The 18,150-nt window shown below is 45.6% G+C and overlaps 2 protein-coding genes and 1 pseudogene across 3 annotated transcripts; all 3 read left to right on the top strand.

Annotated features, from left to right (window-relative positions):
* Positions 1-245: 245 nt before the first annotated feature.
* On the top strand, positions 246-2,329 carry LOC147440990 (uncharacterized; annotated as a pseudogene).
* A 4,372-nt stretch (positions 2,330-6,701) lies between these two features.
* LOC147440989 (uncharacterized) lies at positions 6,702-7,593 on the top strand. Of its 2 annotated transcripts, none has more exons than XM_086483621.1 (2): positions 6,702-7,362; positions 7,435-7,569. In XM_086483621.1, exons 1-2 carry the CDS (start codon positions 6,762-6,764, stop codon positions 7,452-7,454), a joined length of 621 nt encoding a protein of 206 aa, XP_086339747.1. In that variant the 5' UTR covers positions 6,702-6,761; the 3' UTR covers positions 7,455-7,569. The 2 variants fall into 2 exon arrangements, with proteins under 2 accessions (XP_086339747.1, XP_086339746.1); XM_086483620.1 differs by having other exon boundaries at positions 6,705-7,362; positions 7,458-7,593.
* Positions 7,594-7,881: 288 nt separating this feature from the next.
* On the top strand, positions 7,882-8,642 carry LOC147440988 (uncharacterized). The gene has a single exon (XM_086483622.1). It carries the CDS (start codon positions 7,882-7,884, stop codon positions 8,533-8,535), a length of 654 nt encoding a protein of 217 aa, XP_086339748.1. The 3' UTR covers positions 8,536-8,642.
* The last annotated feature ends 9,508 nt before the right edge of the window (positions 8,643-18,150 follow it).

Raw genomic sequence — 18,150 nt, 5'->3', positions numbered from 1 at the left:
GATGCTTGCAGCCTCAACAGGGTGTGTTGTGCAACCGAAAGTACGCTTGCATTAATTGATACAAGCAAAATCCAGTTTGTGAGCAGCCCACCGGCTAGGGCCTCCCACTAATGTCCTGGTCACCGATGATAGGAGTCGTTTGCCAAGTGCAGAATCTTCACCGGCTGGACGCTGAAAACATGCGCATGTCCGCACCCTAAGTGAGTGTTGGGAAAGAGTGGACGGTCTCAGTTGCCTTTATAGTAAGAAGCCCACGAACTGGCCGGGCATAGATTCTCTTTCTTCTGCTTTGAAAGCTTAGTCCAGCAGCATGCACCCACACGCACACCCAGAAGCGAGAGATGGTCTCATTGGTTGGCTTCCAGACGAGGTAGTGCTTTTCCATGTTCTTCCGCATTTGCCATGGTATACCCGTCCTGTTTGCAGAGTCATCTCCAAGTCCTGGAAAGCCCTTATCGACACCTGCAAGACGAAGGGGACTGCAGAGCTTGAGCTCAAAACCCGCCAGCATCAGCTCCCTCTTCTCAAAGGCCTCTTCCTGGTATGCACAACCGACACGCAGGTCTTCATCACAAGGGAGCGTGAGGGTGATGAAAAGCAGGGTGCGGCATACTACGCTGTTGAACGGTTGAGGAACTGCATGGAAAAGGATTGGAGGAAGATTGACCAGTTTCTGATGCACAGGCAATTCAGGCGCCTTCCACCCTTTGAACACATCCCTCCATCATGTGTACTACCTGAAGCAAGACTAATTGCAAGCTCTGGTATGGTTTATGTGTGTTTCAGAGAACTCGACGAAGAGCCCGATTCTCTGCTGAAAATGAATATCGGATGTGGGGATTGGACTTGGAAGGAGGTTGTTGTCCCTTCCCCTTACTGTAGAAATGCCATCGATTTTTATGGCTAGATCTACCTACCTCCGCTTTTAGCTAAAGGATCAGTTTTGGACCAAGAATCAGAAAGCGGAGAGGAGAAAGAAGCGGTTCTTGTTTACGACATGATGGCAGATCTATGGAAGCGTGGAACCATAACAATTTGAGGGTGCTTCTCGAGAAGAGCGCATGTTCACCATCAGCATTTGAAGAGGAGCTTTATAGTATTTCTGAGAGGCAGGCAGACTCTATTCGGAGATTGCAAGTTCTTCGATATGATGCTGGTCAGGATTCTTGGACAACATATGCAGATTTAGCAACGTTAAGATTGTTATTGCTGGACCTATGCCGTGTTGAGCTTTTGAATGGTGATTGCTTTGAGCCTGCTTCAGAGTTGGACACCCACATTGTGTGGACCACCTACGGGAACAAGCAAATTGCTTGTTTTTCTCAATTTTCCTTGGAATCTTTTCAATTATGATCTTGAGGTTAAAGGCAGGCACTTGGAGAATGTACAGTTTATCCGTGGTTCACTATATGGGATCTTCCTGGAGGATATAGACTCTGAGATAGAATCAGAATGGGAGGGATGGCTGTGACCATAAGAAAAGGAAGGTTATGCGTGCGTGGCAAGCTCCACCACTGTGAAATGGGAGGAAGTGGTTGAGATAGGATATTTTGAGGAGAGTTGTGAATCTTTCATTTCACTATGATGGCATAATTGTTGCGAAGCATTTGTGAAGTATTTCTTCGGGTTTTATGGTAAGCCACAACAGAAGTTCGAGTATTTTGTGGTTCTTAATGTTCCCTTATTGCTATTTGTGGAAATATGAGCCCTAAAGGGTCAGTAATTTTGGCCTACTCAAGGCCTTTGTAAAAAACATCAATCAAGTGTCAAAATATGTGGGGCATGCTGGTTTTGCTATGCTCTCGTTAGTTTAAGTTCTGCAGCCGATTTTCTGAGCATGAACCAACCACTCCACACATTCGTATGGAGTGGCTTTGAGGCCACACCTTGAGGCTTTTTGGGGGGGTGGGGGGCGCTTCAAGTGCTCTACCGGCTTGTCTTTATGGCTCGTCGATTGAGGTCAAGGTCACGTATACTCTTGTTCTTATACTCTTTCGTACTAAATTTTAGACAGTGAGTAGAGGCTTTAGAAATAAGTGCAGTTGTAGCGGATGCCGTAGTCACGTCCGGCCCTCATAATACGTGCCTCCTCTCCTTTTCTCGTTGTCGCTCGTACAACAAGCTCAACAGCTAACCTCTCTACTCCAAGCTCAATGGTAGCAATATTGTTCTTTGAATCTAGGTTGGAAGATATTCAGAAGGAAGCTCTGTGAAAGGAAATCAACATACTCCTTTAGATTATGTCTATTAAATACGTGGGGTTGAAATCTCAAAAACTCCTCATATATCTCTCGGATAATTTTCCCCAAATTTACAAAAGTCTCTTGAACTTCTTTCAAAATAGCAATCTTGCAAACAAAGCTATAACTTTAGTTTTGCCATGTTTTAAATGGCCGATTGTTTTCTTTTCAAGAAGTCCTCAATTTAATAATCCTTTTCTCATCTTTTAATGGAATTTGTTGACAATCTAATCCTTGTTGGATTGATTGAAGGAGTGTATAGCCTCTTTGTAAAACTTAGTCTGCATCCACATGCCAACAAGTGCGAGTAGCTTGTGCCGCTTAATTCCCATTGCCAGCATTTTTTTTTATTAAATTCCTTCAAACACTAGTTTTAACAATGTCAATGGTGACACGGTTGGGCCTTTATACGTAGAGTAATTTTCAAAGCACTTCTAGATGACCTTTCAACTATCGAATTGACAAAGTCATTGCCCTTATTGCACGCAAGAAATTTTGGACAAATTCTCACAATAATTCCCACATTCCGACTTACCTCAACATGATGAGCTTCTGTGAGGGAGACACTGCATACCTAGCTACGTACGATTGGAGGCAAGGGATTGTCGGCTCAGTGGGGGGGCCACGGTCCCTTGCCCCCAATCGTACTTAGCTAGGTATGCGGTGCCTCTCGAGCACATTGTATGAAAAACACTGAAAAAGGCTCCGTTTTCTTACATGAGAAAAATTTCAAATCTTCTTTCTCTTTTTTCTTCCTCTCCCTCGTTGTCTCTTACGGTGTGTGAACAACCCATAAGGGGAGCCTAACAATACATCCTTTTTTTATATATAAATTCCACCTTTGACTGCATTAAGAACCCCCCCCCCCCCCCCCCCCTCTTCCTCGCTTAAACGGCCGAAAGCTAGCCTACCCCCCCTCACCATCTCACCCCCCTTGCACGTCCTCTCGGACCAGGCCATAGGGCGCACGGGATGACCCTTCTCCCTCAACCCCGTCACCCTCTCCCTCACTTTCTCAGGCCCGCCATCGCTCACTTTCTCACACTCTCTCTCTCTCTCGCTCTCGACGTCGGCGCAGATAGGCCCGCATAGGCGCAGCCATAGGGCGCTTACACACACACACTCACTCACTCTCACCCCTCACACCCCCCCCTTCAGCGCTGCCGCGGCTCGTCGCTCCCATCTCCCTACGCAGTAAAACCGTGTATATATATATATATATACATATATATTATGCACTTAATAAAAAAAACCCACCTCCTACTCCCGTTTCCCACACACTCATGTAAACACACCATTTACACACACACATTCACCCGCATACACACACACAAAACTATACATACACCTCATACATGCATACACGCATATACGCACTCACAAAAAAAAAAAAGGAAAGGAAACTATCGACACCAACAACAAAGGAAAGAAGGAGGCCAACTCACACGTCACCAACACCAAAACAAGAAGTGGCACCGAAGGCACACCCCGGCCAGCAACGAAAGGAGGTAATTCAAGACATCTCGGCTTCTCACGACAAAAACCGACTCCGACAACACTAAAACCTCACACCGACCATCCGAACCATCGACAAAACCCTTGTAAATACCCTAAGACCTCACTCTTCCCTAATAACCTAGCCATGGCTAGTGGATTGTAAAAAACTCTACCCATCCCACTCTTTCCTCTCTCTCTATCTCTACCTTCTCTCTTTCTATCTTTCTCACTAGAGAGGCATCTAGGCCTTCTACAGCAACCAGAGGTTATTTGCAATGACCAGTGGGTAAGGACCACTTCTCAAGCCTATATAAAGAGGCCTCCACTTAGCACAAAAGGAAGAATACACATGGAAAAGGAGAAACCCAAGAGAGAACACTCAAATGTAGGAGGAGCATACTAGCTCCATGCACTCTACATTGTAAGCACCACTAAGCACGTAGTGCACCCATGCTTTCGAGCTAATGGCATCATGTTTTGTTGCAAGCTTTGGGCATTTTAGCATTGGCAACATCACCATTTTCCCCCATGATTCACCACACCACGTCGAGTCACTAATCACGACCACTCTATACACATGAAGTAGTCGCTACTCTCCACCAAGCAACATGAGCACGCATGGATTGAAGGCATCGCTTCCAATGTTGGTGATTGACGTCGTCGGTGAATGCATCGTCTTGCTATTTTTCCTCTACTAACCCTCCCGCTAACTCAAAACCTCGCCATGCACCATATGGCGCTCGTATTCCACGTTACATCCCTAATGCCAAGAGCCAGGTTTGTAGTCGTCAAGACCATCACTTGTAAGTATCTCCATTGCCAATAAAGGGTGTAATGTTGTCTTGATCTTTTGAGTCCATTCTCGATTTTGGTTTCCTAGGATTACGGGATGTTTCGCTTCTTGTACAGCACCCTACTCGTGCTCCATCATGTGCAATCTCTCCCACCAGTCAGTGTGCCCTGTTCCGAGCTCTTCACGCATCTCTCTTGTGCACACACTAATGATTAATGATTAGGCATCTTTTCTACACGTGAATGGTTATCACACCACCATTTCATGTTGATTACCTAGAGGACATTTCACGTTTGCTACCCTAGGCCATGTATGTTTGCGTCCTAGCCGCATTTATGCTAGGTGGTGCCCCTTCCTATCCATAGGATCACTCCCACCTCGAGATGATGCTTGGGGATGTTCAGGCTGTGTGTGGTGTAGAGGCCACCCCATATGGCATGTCATTCCCGACCATCAGCACTAGTCGAGTCAGCTTCATCCTATGGATTGGCAATTCTGTTTGTGGTTCTCACTATGTCTGCAATAAGATAAGAGTGAGGTTAGAAAATCCATCCATAAAGATGAAGATAAGAGATCTTTTAACTTTGTAAGAACATCCCCAAGAGATCTCATAAATTTATCTATCTAGACTTGCTACAATATTTCCAAGAGACCTCATTGATCTATTCGACGAGTCAAGAACTTAAGACCTGTTACTCTAGAGGGAAACGGGACAACCAATCTACCACATGTGGGGTGAGAAATGTTAATTTGTTTTGCTCTTCCTATTGCCTCTCTCTCACACACCCTTGTGCACATGAGAAGAGAAATTTTAGCGTCGTAAGAAAATTCCCATGAGACCCTCATAGATCTCTCCCACGAGTTGTGAACTCAAGACCTAGAGAGAGAGAGAGAGAGAGAGAGAGAGAGAGAGAGAGAGAGAGAGAGAGAGAAGAGAAGAGGAGTTGCTTTTAACATCGTAGGAATTGTCCCAAGAGACCTCAAAGATCTATGCTACAAGTCTTGAACTCAAGACCTGTTCTTCAAGAGGGAATTTGGATGACCAATCTACCAAAATTATTCATTCCATTAGTGAGATCCCCCCTCCCCGAAAATCCACTCGGCTACACCCCGCCCTCTCCCTCTCCCAACTAACGTCCCCTCGGCCCTCACCAGTGGCTACTCACGAGAGAGAGAGAGAGAGAGAGAGAGAGAGAGAGAGTTCAAAGATCTATGCGACAAGTCTTGAACTCAAGACTTGTTCTTCAAGAGGGAATTTGGATAACCAATCTACCAAACTTATTTATTCCATTAGTAAGATCCCCCCTCCCAAAAAATCCACGTCGGCTACACCCCGCCCTCTCCCGCTCTTGACTACCGTCGCCTTCGCCCTCACCAGTGGCTATTGACGAGAGAGAGAGAGAGAGAGAGAGAGAGAGAGAGAGAGAGAGAGAGAGAGCCGGTTTAGGTCAAATATCGTCCTCAGAGGTCAAATATGACCCATTGGACAGAAAAAGCATACATGGTTGGACCTCTTACTAGAAGAGTACATGGAAAATCATAGCTAATGTGGATACAACAACAAAATTGTGACGTATGTCACTAAGGGAGGGGAGAAGGGGAAGGTGGCTTGAGAGTGTTTGGAGCCCGAAATTCCTCACTGATGGCTTTGTCGCCTCGATAGACGGCCCATTTTTCGGTTGCTCGTGCTTCTCGAACCTTCTAAAGTTCTTGCTTCTTGACTTTGAGTTGGGCGAGGGTCAAGGCTTCGCTTATCCATAGTTTACTGCCCTAGAGAGAGAGAGAGAGAGAGAGAGAGAGAGACAGAGAGAGAGAGAGAGCCTACGCACATGCACAGTGCCGGCTGTTTGGGTTGCTGAATCTCAATTGGACCAAAGAATTGTTAATCATGCACATGCAGCTCCAATTGCCAACCAAAATAGCAACAGTGATGGATGTAGATAGTGAACAGCCAAAAGTGTTGATGCTTGCATTAATCGATACAAGCAAAATCCAGTTTGTGAGCAGCCAACCGGCTAGGGCCTCCCACTAATGTCCCGGTCACCGATGATAGGAGTCGTTTGCCAAGTGCAGAATCTTCACCGGCTGGACGCTGAAAACATGCGCATGTCCGCACCCTAAGTGAGTGTTGGGAAAGAGTGGACGGTCTCAGTTGCCTTTATAGTAAGAAGCCCACGAACTGGCCGGGCATAGATTCTCTTTCTTCTGCTTTGAAAGCTTAGTCCAGCAGCATGAACCCACACGCACACCCAGAAGCGAGAGATGGTCTCATTGGTTGGCTTCCAGACGAGGTAGTGCTTTTCCATGTTCTTCCGCATTTGCCATGGTATACCCGTCCTGTTTGCAGAGCCATGTCCAAGTCATGGAAAGCCCTTATCGACACCTGCAAGACGAAGGGGACTGCAGAGCTTGAGCTCAAAACCCGCCAGCATCAGCTCCCTCTTCTCAAAGGCCTCTTCCTGGTATGCACAACCGACACTCAGGTCTTCATCACAAGGGAGCGTGAGGGTGATGAAAAGCAGGGTGCGGCATACTACGCTGTTGAACGGTTGAGGGGATATCGGGTGTGGGAATTGGACTTGGAAGGGGTAGGAAATGGTCATTTACTGACCATTCCCCATTATATTGACGACCCCATGGTGACCGGCGGAGGCCGGGAGCCATGGTGGGAGTCAATATTATGGGAATGGTCAGTAAATGACCATTCCCGGCCGTCAAGGTCGCTGGGAGGGGGGCCAACAAACTACCATTGCTCGCGTACAGTTTGCAGCAGGTTACAGTCAACGAGCTCAACCGGTTGCATGCGCAGCAGTGTCAGAGCACACATGTCAGGTAGAGCCCACTCGCCTTCATAGAGAGTTAGAGAGTTCCCGTTGTTGACTTGGCATATTTTCATTGATACAGTGGTTAATTACGGGTGCTGACAGGGCGTGCAATCATTGGCAATGATTGCAAGGAGGTTGACGGATTTATTAGGAGTGCTGATGGGGCTCACTTTCATTGGCAATGACTGGAAAACATTCTGTGCGCTGACTTGTTAAGCAGCCTGTATGTTTCCTTGAGCTGAGTTGGCAGAGCTTAATTGAATGCATGACAAGGACATTCTGTGTGCTTACCTGGCAGCAATCGGGCGGCTGGTGGAGCCGATTCCGCTCAGGAAACGCCAGGGGATGGAGGGCCAGGATCCCGTGACCAGCGACCTTGACGGAGGTTGTTGTCCCTTCCCCGTACTGTAGAAATGCCATCGCTTTTTATGGCAAGATCTACCTACCTCCGCTTTTAGCTAAAGGATCAGTTTTGGACCAAGAATCAGAAAGCGGAGAGGAGAAAGAAGCGGTGCTTGTTTACGACATGATGGCAGATCTATGGAAGCGTGTGGAGACATGGAACCATAACAATTTGAGGGTGCTTCTCAAGAAGAGCGCATGTTCACCATCAGCATTTGAAGAGGAGCTTTATAGTATTTCTGAGAGGCAGGCCGACTCTATTCGGAGATTGCAAGTTCTTCGATATGATGCTGGTCAGGATTGTTGGACAACATATGCAGATTTAGCAACTTTAAGATTGTTATTGCCGGACCTATGCCGTGTTGAGCTTTTGAATGGTGATTGCTTTGAGCCTGCTTCAGAGTTGGACACCCACATTGTGTGGCCCACCTATGGGAACAAGCAAATTGCTTGTTTTTCTCAATTTTCTTGGAATCTTTTCAATTATGATCTTGAGGTTGAAGGCAGGCATTTGGAGTCACTATATGGGATCTTCCTGGAGAATGTACAGTTTATCCGTGGTTCACTATATGGGATCTTCCTGGAGGATAGAGACTTTGAGATAGGATCAGAATGGGATGCATGGCTGTGGAAGAGGACCATTAGAAAAGGAAGGTTATGCGTGGCAAGCTCCACTGTGAAATGGGAGGAAGTGAATGAGATAGGATATTTTGAGGAGAGTTGTGAAACACGCACTTTTGCCGGTCCGCCAATCTTTCATTTCACTATGATGGCATAATTGTTGCGAAGCATTTGTGAAGTATGTCTTCGGGTTGTATGGTAAGCCACAACAGAATTTCGAGTATTTTCTGGTTCTTAATGTTCCCTTATTGCTATTTGTGGAAACTTGAGCCCTAAAGGGTCAGTGCCTACTCAAGGCCTTTGTAAAAAAGTAGGCAAAGGCATCAATTAAGTGTCAAATTATGTGGGGCATGCTGGTTTTGCTATGCTCTCATTAGTTTAAGTTTTGCAGCCGATTTTCTGAGCGTGAACCAACCACTCCATACATCCGTATGGTTCATTGAGCAAGAGCACACACTCAATCGTGATTAAGATAGCAGCGTTGGCTTTGAGGCCACACCTTGAGAAATATATGGTTTTTTGGGTTGTGAAAATGCAAGAGCACATGCTTCTCTGTTGCTATGTGGACATCCAAGGAGAAAACATGCTTATGATTTAAGCAACCACACAAAGTCACTTTCTATTAAAATAGGTGCACGGCTCTAGAGTCCACACATTAAGAACCCCGAGGCTTCACTATGTAGGTTCGTACAATATCACCTGAGTGTAAGGAAGTGGGGCTTCTATTAGGGGTTGCATAAGCTTATACAATAGGTGTAACCCCCACTTATTTTCCAATATCTATTGTATGTATAGAGTTTTTCCTTTTCCTTTTTTTTTGGGGGGGGGGGGGGTGCTTCAAGTGCTCTACTGGCCTGTCTTTACGGTTCATTGATTGGAGGTCAAGGTCACATATACTCTTGTTCTTATAGTCTTCCGTACTAAATTTTAGACAGTGAGTAGAGGCTTTAGAAATAAGTGCTTGTAGCGGATGCTGCAGTCACGTCCGGCCCTCATAATACGTGCCTCCTCTCCTTTTCTAGTTGTCGCTCGTACAACAAGCTCAGCGCAACTAACCTCTCTACTCCAAGCTCAATGGTAGCAATAGTGTTCTTTGAATCTAGGTTGGAAGATATTCAGAGGGGAGCTCTGTGGAAGAAAATCAACAGACTCCTTTAGATTATGTCTATTAAATACATGGGGTTGAAATCTCAAAAACCCCTCATATATCTCTCGGATAATTTTCCCCAAATTTACAAAAGCCTCTTGAACTTTTTTCAAAATATCAATCTTGCAAACAAAGCTATAACTTTAGTTTTGCCGTGTTTTGAATGGCCGATTGTTTTTTTTTTCAAGCAGTCCTCTATTTAATAATCCTTTTCTCATCTTTTAATGGATTTTCTTGACAATCTAGTCCTTGTTGGATTGATTGAAGGAGTGTATAGTCTCTCTGTAAAACTTAGTTTGCATCTACATGCCAACAAGTGTGAGTAGCTTGTGCCGCTTAATTCCCATTGCCAATATTTTTTTGGTATTAAATTCCATCAAACACTACTTTTAACAATGTCAATGGTGACATGGTTGGGCCTTTATACGAGGGCCGGTTGAAGAGGAGGAGCTCGATGATGCTGGAATCGAGTGTGTGGCCAAAGAGGAGGTTGTGTTGCCAAAGACGGTGGAGATTTCGATGCAGCAGACATGTCCAGTGGTAGATAAAGGAGAATCTAAGGTAGTGGCTTTGCTTCCATTGAAGGTATGTGAGCTATGGTTGATGAATATGATGGTAGATACAGCTATGCGGTGGATGGTTCAACAGATGCAGGAGTCTATGGTTGAGGCCTCCACTTTATTTGGTTGGGAGGGAGGGTCAGACATGTGTTGGAGCTTGGTGTCAGGTACATGTTTTTTGGATGGTGATATGCTGGATGCTGCTTGGTATAGAGTGGATGCTTGTTTGCTGAGGCATGCATGGAGAGTTGAAGGTAGGCTATGGGCAGCCTACAAATATGATGGTCGATGTGCTGGGGTACGACACTATGGTAAGCAGTTACATATGGGTGGAAGACACCAATGGCAAGTGTTTGATTCAGGCGAAAGCTATGTGATGCAGAGGGTGGGGCAACCCACTTGAAGGTTTGACAGTAGGTTGCAATAAGACTTTGTAAATATGGTTTGGGTTTTCTCATAGTGTGTGCCAGGTTTTGCAGTTAGAAGAGGAATAAATCTCTTTTTTGGTTGAGCATAAATTCTCAACTAGGGGGTGGGCAATGATGGTGCAGCTAAAGATGGTTGACCATAGAAGATGGCATGGGCATGTATGTGCAGGCTTGCAGAAGCATGGCAAAGGGCTAGAGCAGCTAGAAAGATCTTGGAAAGACAGGTGGCAGCAGAGTGTATGGTTGATGCGGTTTAAAAGACAAAGAAAGGCTCCAAAAGGGGCTAATTTGGGGAGCAGATGAAGGAGGTTCAAGGTGCAGTCTTTGGGCCTAGAAATGTAGAGCTTGAAGTGCTGAAGGAGCAGGTTTAGATGGCTCATCAGACAGAGCTACAGAGCCCAAGATATTGAAGTTTAAAGGTGCAGTGTGTTGCAGATCTTTGTCGAGCAGGGCAGCTGGGGACTGGTGGCCCAAGTGGATGTCAATGTATAGGCGTGTAGTGCTCAATTCATGGAGCATACCCGTTTTTTCAGATTGCAGATCTACGGATTGAGGGTTATGGCCAGTTGAAGTTTTGCAGGGGCCGGGTTTGTGCCCATCTGACCACATATGTAGTGGTGCCATTTGGTATTTTTTGGGCCGTGATAGAGTTTGAGAAGGTTCTATGCAGTGTATGGAGCTAGCAGGAGTTGACTGCTCATCAAACGGAGCCCGGAGCGAAAAGATATAGAAGTCAGAAAGTTCGGGTGCAGTTGCTCGGAGTTGGCTATAGATGATTTTCTCATTTTTGGGCCTCGGTTTGGGGTCTCGGAGAACACTTTTGGCCATGCCTTGCGGTTTGGCGATCCCACATTGGAGCCACAAATGGCAAAGCTTCGAAATTGGAGGTCACCCAATGGGGTTTTTTTTATCAAATGATTAAGAAAAAAAAAAAGAGCTTGGGGGGCGGCCTCACTTGGGGAATAATCCCATATGCAGTGGATTGTGGTGGGTGTTCGGGGTATAAGACCGTCTTTGTGCACCGACTTTGTATTGTGAAGGTGAGTGGGAGCTCCCTTGGCATGAGGCTATGGTTGCCCGCCCGTGGGGCGCTACGTAGTGGCGCAATGGGGCGTTTTTGGCCGGTTAAGGTGGCGTGAGAGGCGAAGCTCGGCGTCGTCGTGTCAAGGGCCGGCGGCCTGCGACAATGGGCGGTGGTTTGACGTGCGCGATGATATGGCAGTTTGTAGGAAGTTGGTTCCGCACCCCCCTTTTTTTGAAGGCAAGCGAGTATATATCCCCGCCAGCGATATCGCTAGTGGTGAGGTAAGGGAGGAATCCCGCGGCGGCAGTCAGCAGTGAGAGAGAGGGTCTCTAGGGGGTGTATCCCACCACAAAGGCAAGTGGGTGAGAGAGAGACAGTCTGTAATGGAAATGGCCTATGAACTTTGAGAATAGCGGAATTAAGAGAATTAGAGTGAGCATTTTTGTGAGATTACTTTGAGAACATAGAGAGTGAACTTAATTGATGGTAGAAACATGAACATAGTACTTAATTAACTTGGCATAAACAATTCTTTTGCAAGAGAGAGAGTATTAGAGAACATGACAATAGTTGAAGACCGGATTTACTTGGAGCCGGTCTCTCATTAGACTCCTCTAAAGCCTATCCAATAGAATTCAAGCACATCATGAGGGCCACAAGTGAAGAATTTTTTGAACATGTATCTTTTATGTTTTTTAAATCATTTGGCTTGATTTGAATACTTTACGCACTTAATCAATCAAGCATGTGTCTTTTATGCTTCTTTAGTCATTTGGTTTGAATTGAATACTTCAAGTCTTAGTCAATCAAGCATGGAACTTTCATGCCTCTTGAGAATTTATCTTTGAATTTAATATTTCAAAAACCTTAGTCATTTAAGCATAAAAATCACCTCAAGATTTGGGCAAGGTTCCCACAACCACTTTAAGCATCTTAGCACCTAATGCTTGGGTAGGATTACCACCTCGAGGTTAACCCTAGCTTGCGTAAAGTCAAAGGACTTTTTAACACTAACTTTTGCAGGTTTTTAATGAAGCTAACCCTAAGGTCTTTTAAACTCCATTAGATGAACATTGCTCTTTGATAGACTACCTCTTTTTGGACCCCTATTGAGATGTAACCATCTATTAGAAGCTGGACACACCCCACGGCAGTAACTACTCGGAGGATTATTATTTTTTGTAATTAATTCATTCATTGAGAAAAACCTGATTTTTCACCTTGTAATTATTGGGACTTACAGAAGTTTCCAGATTGTATCCCAGTTTTGATAGTTAGATTGAGTAGATGGTTGATTTTGGAATTTTAGGATTTGAGAAATTGTAAGGTATATATACCACTTTTTGACCTTAATGAAAAACCTTTTTTCATTTCAAAACAAGTTTTGAAGTCTGTGAGTGAGCGTACTGTGTAAGAGAGAGAGAGAGAGAGAGAGAGAGAGAGAGAGAGAGAGTGAGCTTCATCTTAACGCTACGTGTGCTCCGGTGGTCGGAATCGAGTGCGGAGAAGTGCAGCGTGTTGCCCTCGACGAGAGCTACGCGTCGATATCTACATTGCGCGCGTACGATCCGGTTTTGCGAGCTCCTTCTACGAGATTCATCGGGTGTTTGGGTGAGTATACGTTGTCCAATTTTGCATTGCAGCACATGCACACGTTCACATTGAGTGGAACTACACATTAGGCACTTTAGTTTTTGGAAACGAAGACCTGCAGATTTCGGTCATACATCCTACGTGTTTTTGCACCAGGTGTTTTGGGTCGGGATTTTGGTTCATAGACCTTAGGGAGAGCGACCTATTGGTATTAGTAGGGTCTCCTTCAAGTTCTATGGCATTTCGAGATTGTTTGATGGGTGCTCGGCTCTAAACAGCGTTGTAGGAAGTTTCCTCTTATGCACTCTTGAAGGCTGTGACTTAGACAATTGGTAGAGACCTCTGTAGGAATTAGTTAGGAGTCGGTCGAGTGTAGGTTAACACCTTATTCTTGCTTCCACACGCCTGCTGGTCGAGCTTCGTCCTTAGCTGACATTACATGTTAGGTGAGTTCTCACTGTGCTGACGTCCGTCGTGGCGTACCCGTTTAACATTGGCGTCGCTGCCGGGGACGAAAACCTTAGGTAGGTGACCGAGACTAATCCTTGAGGATTGGAATTTTTGCCTTGCCAAGAGTCTCGCTTTACATTTAGATAGGATCAGAGGGTGGAGGACTCTCTAGGTCTTAGAGGGAGTGTAGGAAGCGTGTGTCTGGCCTAGATCCTTCTACTTAGGTAGATGAGGTAGACTTAGGTAGTTTTAGGTAGTAGTCGAGTTCTAGAGTAGGAGTTGGAGTGGTAGAAGCGGTGAGAGGAGAGCTTGAGAGTCCGGAGAGGCCTAAAAGCAACCAAAAACACCATTATCACCATTTCACATGATAGGTAGGAGTAGAGTAAGTAGGACATCATGATTCAGGATCTAGAGCATTTCATGCATGTACACTTGCTTGGTAAAGTCAATACAAGTTTGTAAAAGACGCAAAAATACGCAAAAGTGTGTTTGAAAGCCTAATTGAAGTCCAAAAGTTACTGTGAGTGTTTTTGGTAGATCCACAGAGCATCAGGAGTATTCCTGTCAGAAAAGAAAAAAAAATTAATCTTAAGCCAGGAGACATCCTACACGTAAGATGTGTATAGGCTAATCTGGGAGGAATTTTGAAATTTTGAGCTGACCAGTGTGTTCAGAAGGTAGAGTTTATCCTAATTTCAACTAGAAAGTGAAAATTTGGCCATATCTTGACAGGATAAGGCCAGATAGACTGAAATTGCGAGACATCCTACCCAATTAGTGCCAAAACATTATTTTGAGACCAAAACCATAGGATGGCTGCATGAGCATGTCTTGCATGATATATTGAGTGACTAAAAGGGGTTTCACCTCAATTGGGTGAGAAAATTGGATTCAAAGCGGACTTTAGCACTTTTGACTGAAAAAGGCAAGAACAGCTGAAATTTGAGACTTTTGACATCCAAACCAAAATCTAAGCATACCACTGGGTTACTGACATCAAGAGGAAGCTGTGGGACAAGTGTGGGGTCAAACAGGCCAAATAGACATCCTACATTAGGAAAAATATGGACTCTCCTTGGGCCTTTTTGATTAGTGAAGGCTTAAGGGAGAACCAAGGAGAAAGCTCTTGGGATATCACCTAGAGGGGGAGGAATGGTAGGGGTGCAACCTAATTGTCTCCCTCTTCAATGTTTGGTTCTTAGAGAGAGGTGGAAGGTAGACTTGGGGGGGGGGGGGGGGGGGGGGGGGGGGGGGGGGGTGTCATAAAAGAGGGAGGGACTCCCAAAAAAAAAACGCGCATGCTTAAAAACCCTAAAAATTGAAATTTTTTTAAAAGTTCCAAAGTTGACCCATTTGCCTCCAAAACTGTCCCAAAACATAAACTAACTTTAAAAAGTCAATTTTTTCCCCAAAATCCACTTTTCTCTCTCTCCTTCATTACTTTTCTCTCCCACACTCTCCCTCCTCCCATTCTCTCTCTACAGTCAAGGCAGCCATAGCCAAAAGATTTCCACCACTCTCTTTCTCTCTCTCCATAGCTCCCCCTTCTCTCACACCTCCATCAACCCTCTACAGTCCCACACTCCATAGCCCACAGCTCCACTATCCTCTCTACCTCTCACTCCTCCCCTCTTTCTCTATCTCCATTGTCAAATCCACCATAGGCAGCTCACCTCACCCTCCCCTCAATACTCAACTCTTTCAAATCCCTTCCTAAGCCCAACTTCCCAAGCATGTCCACGCATAGACGGCCCAAACCAGAGATAGAGGAGATTGTGTTGCACAACACAAAAGACTCAGAGGGGGTATGGATCCCACAAGTATTCAAGAAGGGTGCATGGATCTACATGAAAGCGTCACGTGTTGGACCTCATCGCGTACGGTGTCGAGGCGTATTGGAACGTCATTGGAAGGGCCGGCTATTGGCATTCAAAGAAACAAAGTCCGGAATGGTGGCCATCGTGCAACACGTCTACAGTGCAGCTCAAGAGAGCTTCAACTCAATTTGCACCTCATTGTAAGTTTTCATGGTTTAGCTATCCCATGCATATGTCATGTTTACATTTATGTGATCATTATGTTTAACTAAGGGCATTTGTAAAGATGTTTTTCCATCCAGCTTAGTTGAGGAGCAGCCGCTTGAGTGCCTCTCAGGCACGTTCATGGTTGTGCATGCTCACATTGGGGAGCTTATGTTTCCTAATGTTTCATTGAAAAAACTTACCGAGCAGCGAATATTCATGTACTCCCACAAGTACGTGGTGCCGAAGTCAAGCCAAAGCTATGGTAGGTTAAAAGCCGTGGAGACACCCTCATTGCAGAGTGCAAAATGGCCAAATCCAGACCATTGGGCTTTGCTTTCTTTCAAGCGCAAGGTGCTGCAAGATTTCCAAGGGTCCCTAAAGTTTGGTAAGGCAACCAGATCGGTGGGTCTCAGTTGGCATTGTCCCATTCATTTGTTTGTGCATGCATTCCGCTCTCTGCCGATTGGAGAAACACCAACAATGTTTGTTTGCAAAGAAGTTGACATAGATGCAATGGAAACCATTCTAGGTGTCAATTGGGGCTATGTTGACGGTTTGCATGATGGTGACCGTTATAAGTGCAATGTGTCCCCCACACAGCTTTGCCTTCGGTATTTGAAAGCAAGGTGCACCTTGTATGCACGGTTTAGCTATGAGAGGTGGATGCACAAACGTGGCAAATGGATACCCTTGCTGCTGACAGCCGAAGAGATTCAATCCTTTGAAATTCGTGTCCGCATGCCCAATAACGAGGTGGAGGTGGTTGCAGTGAATCCGCATTGGACTCTTGCCAATCTTCGGGAACACTTTGTCATAATGGGATTCGAGGATGTCGATAATGCAAGTTTCAAACTAGAACAAGGCAAGGTCTGCTTTGTGCCTGCTTAGCTACCTTTTCTTATTTTTTTGTGGGTTTTTGTATTTTGATTGGCCATTTTTTGTTGTATGGATTGGAAGGCGGATGGAGGCCACTATGCTTGTTTACAAAGATTGGGCTACAGACGAAATCATCTTGTCTAAGTGAATTGGCTTGTAACTTTAACCGTTTATATATTGGATATTTTATTAAAGATTTTGAAAAGTTTTAAGGTGTTGTACTTGATTTTGTACTTGAGTTTTAAGGTGGTGTAAATTTATTTTTTAAATGCATATTTTTTGATTTTTTTCGAGATGGAATATGTCTATATAAGGAGGACCACCTCTTCATTTCACCATTTTCATCCCAGCATTGCAGAGAGACCTAGCATACCCAATCACGCAAAGAGAAGAAATGGCTGCTACTAGTGCTTTAGATGCATTCCTTACCGAGGTTGGGCATGCAAATCACCCTGAGCTTCAAGAATTTTTCACAACCCAACCCGATTTGGAAACCACCTTGACCCTCCACTCTCAATCTCTTGAGCACATTACTTCATACATTTCCACGTGCATGGGGAGATTCATTGTTGAGTTACCAAACCGGCCAGGGCAATGGGTCCCTGAAGGCCTTCTCCATCACATCTACCAGGGGGACATGCCATTTCATCAGCGGCTTGCACGCTTTGCCACCATAGCACAACCCACCGGACAATATGTGCGGCTTGAAGCTGATGATGTGCGAGCAATGCATAAGGGAAGGATCGGAAACACTGTTTTCTCTGTTCAGGCCATAATGATCTTCCTCCTTCACGAGTGCCCAACAGGCCCTGACGTAGTGCTACCTCACTTGCAGATCGGCGGGGTATTGGCTGATGTGAAGGACCCCAAGCCTGCGGTCATTGACTCATCCGCAGAGGAGAGGACGCTTGCCTTGACCTACCCTGTAGAGATTCAAGGCCTCTTGGAGGCCTCTCCATCAATCGGTTCATCCTTCGGACCGCCAGAAGGAACCACCACTCGGGATGCCATCCCTGAGGTAGATATTACCCGCTTCTCCTCCATTGGGGTGGGTGGGGAGGAGTTTGTGTTTATGCACGATCTGGAGAAATCCTTTGAGCTTTGCATGGATGAGTGTTTCGCCATCCTCGATGCCCATGGCAAGTTTGATCTTGATACCACCACCTCCCATGGGGAATACTTTGGCGGACACAGTGGCGATCACACAAGCCGAGGTGGTAGCGGCCGAGCAGGCCAAGGTCTCTGAGGAGGAGTTTGTGGCCGTGCAAGCCATGTGTTTGGCTAAACGCGCAAGAGTGGATTCACCACCACCTGCTGCGACACCTGTTTTGCTTGATCCAAAGGGGACGTCAAGCGTGGATCTTTACTTGCACCCGGATGCCGATGAGGAGGATCGTAGACAAGAGGTATAGATGCTCACTTACATTTGATTGTTACAAATGATTTTGTTAATGTTATATGATAATTCTGTGCCATATCTCAGAAAACCTATGTTCTGCAGGATGTTCTGGAGGTTGACGCTTGGGTGCAACGGTCAGGGGGGAGGAGGACGCCGTTCGGACCTCAAGTGGCACTTGCTCACTACCTCGGCACACTTCCCACTGGTGTCGTGGTGTTTGTCCATGCCGACTACTCTCCCAATGGTCGCTACAACATTTTTGCTCTCCATT

The sequence above is a fragment of the Adiantum capillus-veneris genome, chromosome 15 (genome assembly GCF_014529385.1).
Source record: "Adiantum capillus-veneris isolate H3 chromosome 15, ASM1452938v2, whole genome shotgun sequence".
Taxonomy (NCBI): Eukaryota; Viridiplantae; Streptophyta; class Polypodiopsida; order Polypodiales; family Pteridaceae; genus Adiantum; species Adiantum capillus-veneris.
This window is presented reverse-complemented; position numbering and strand designations above follow the sequence as displayed.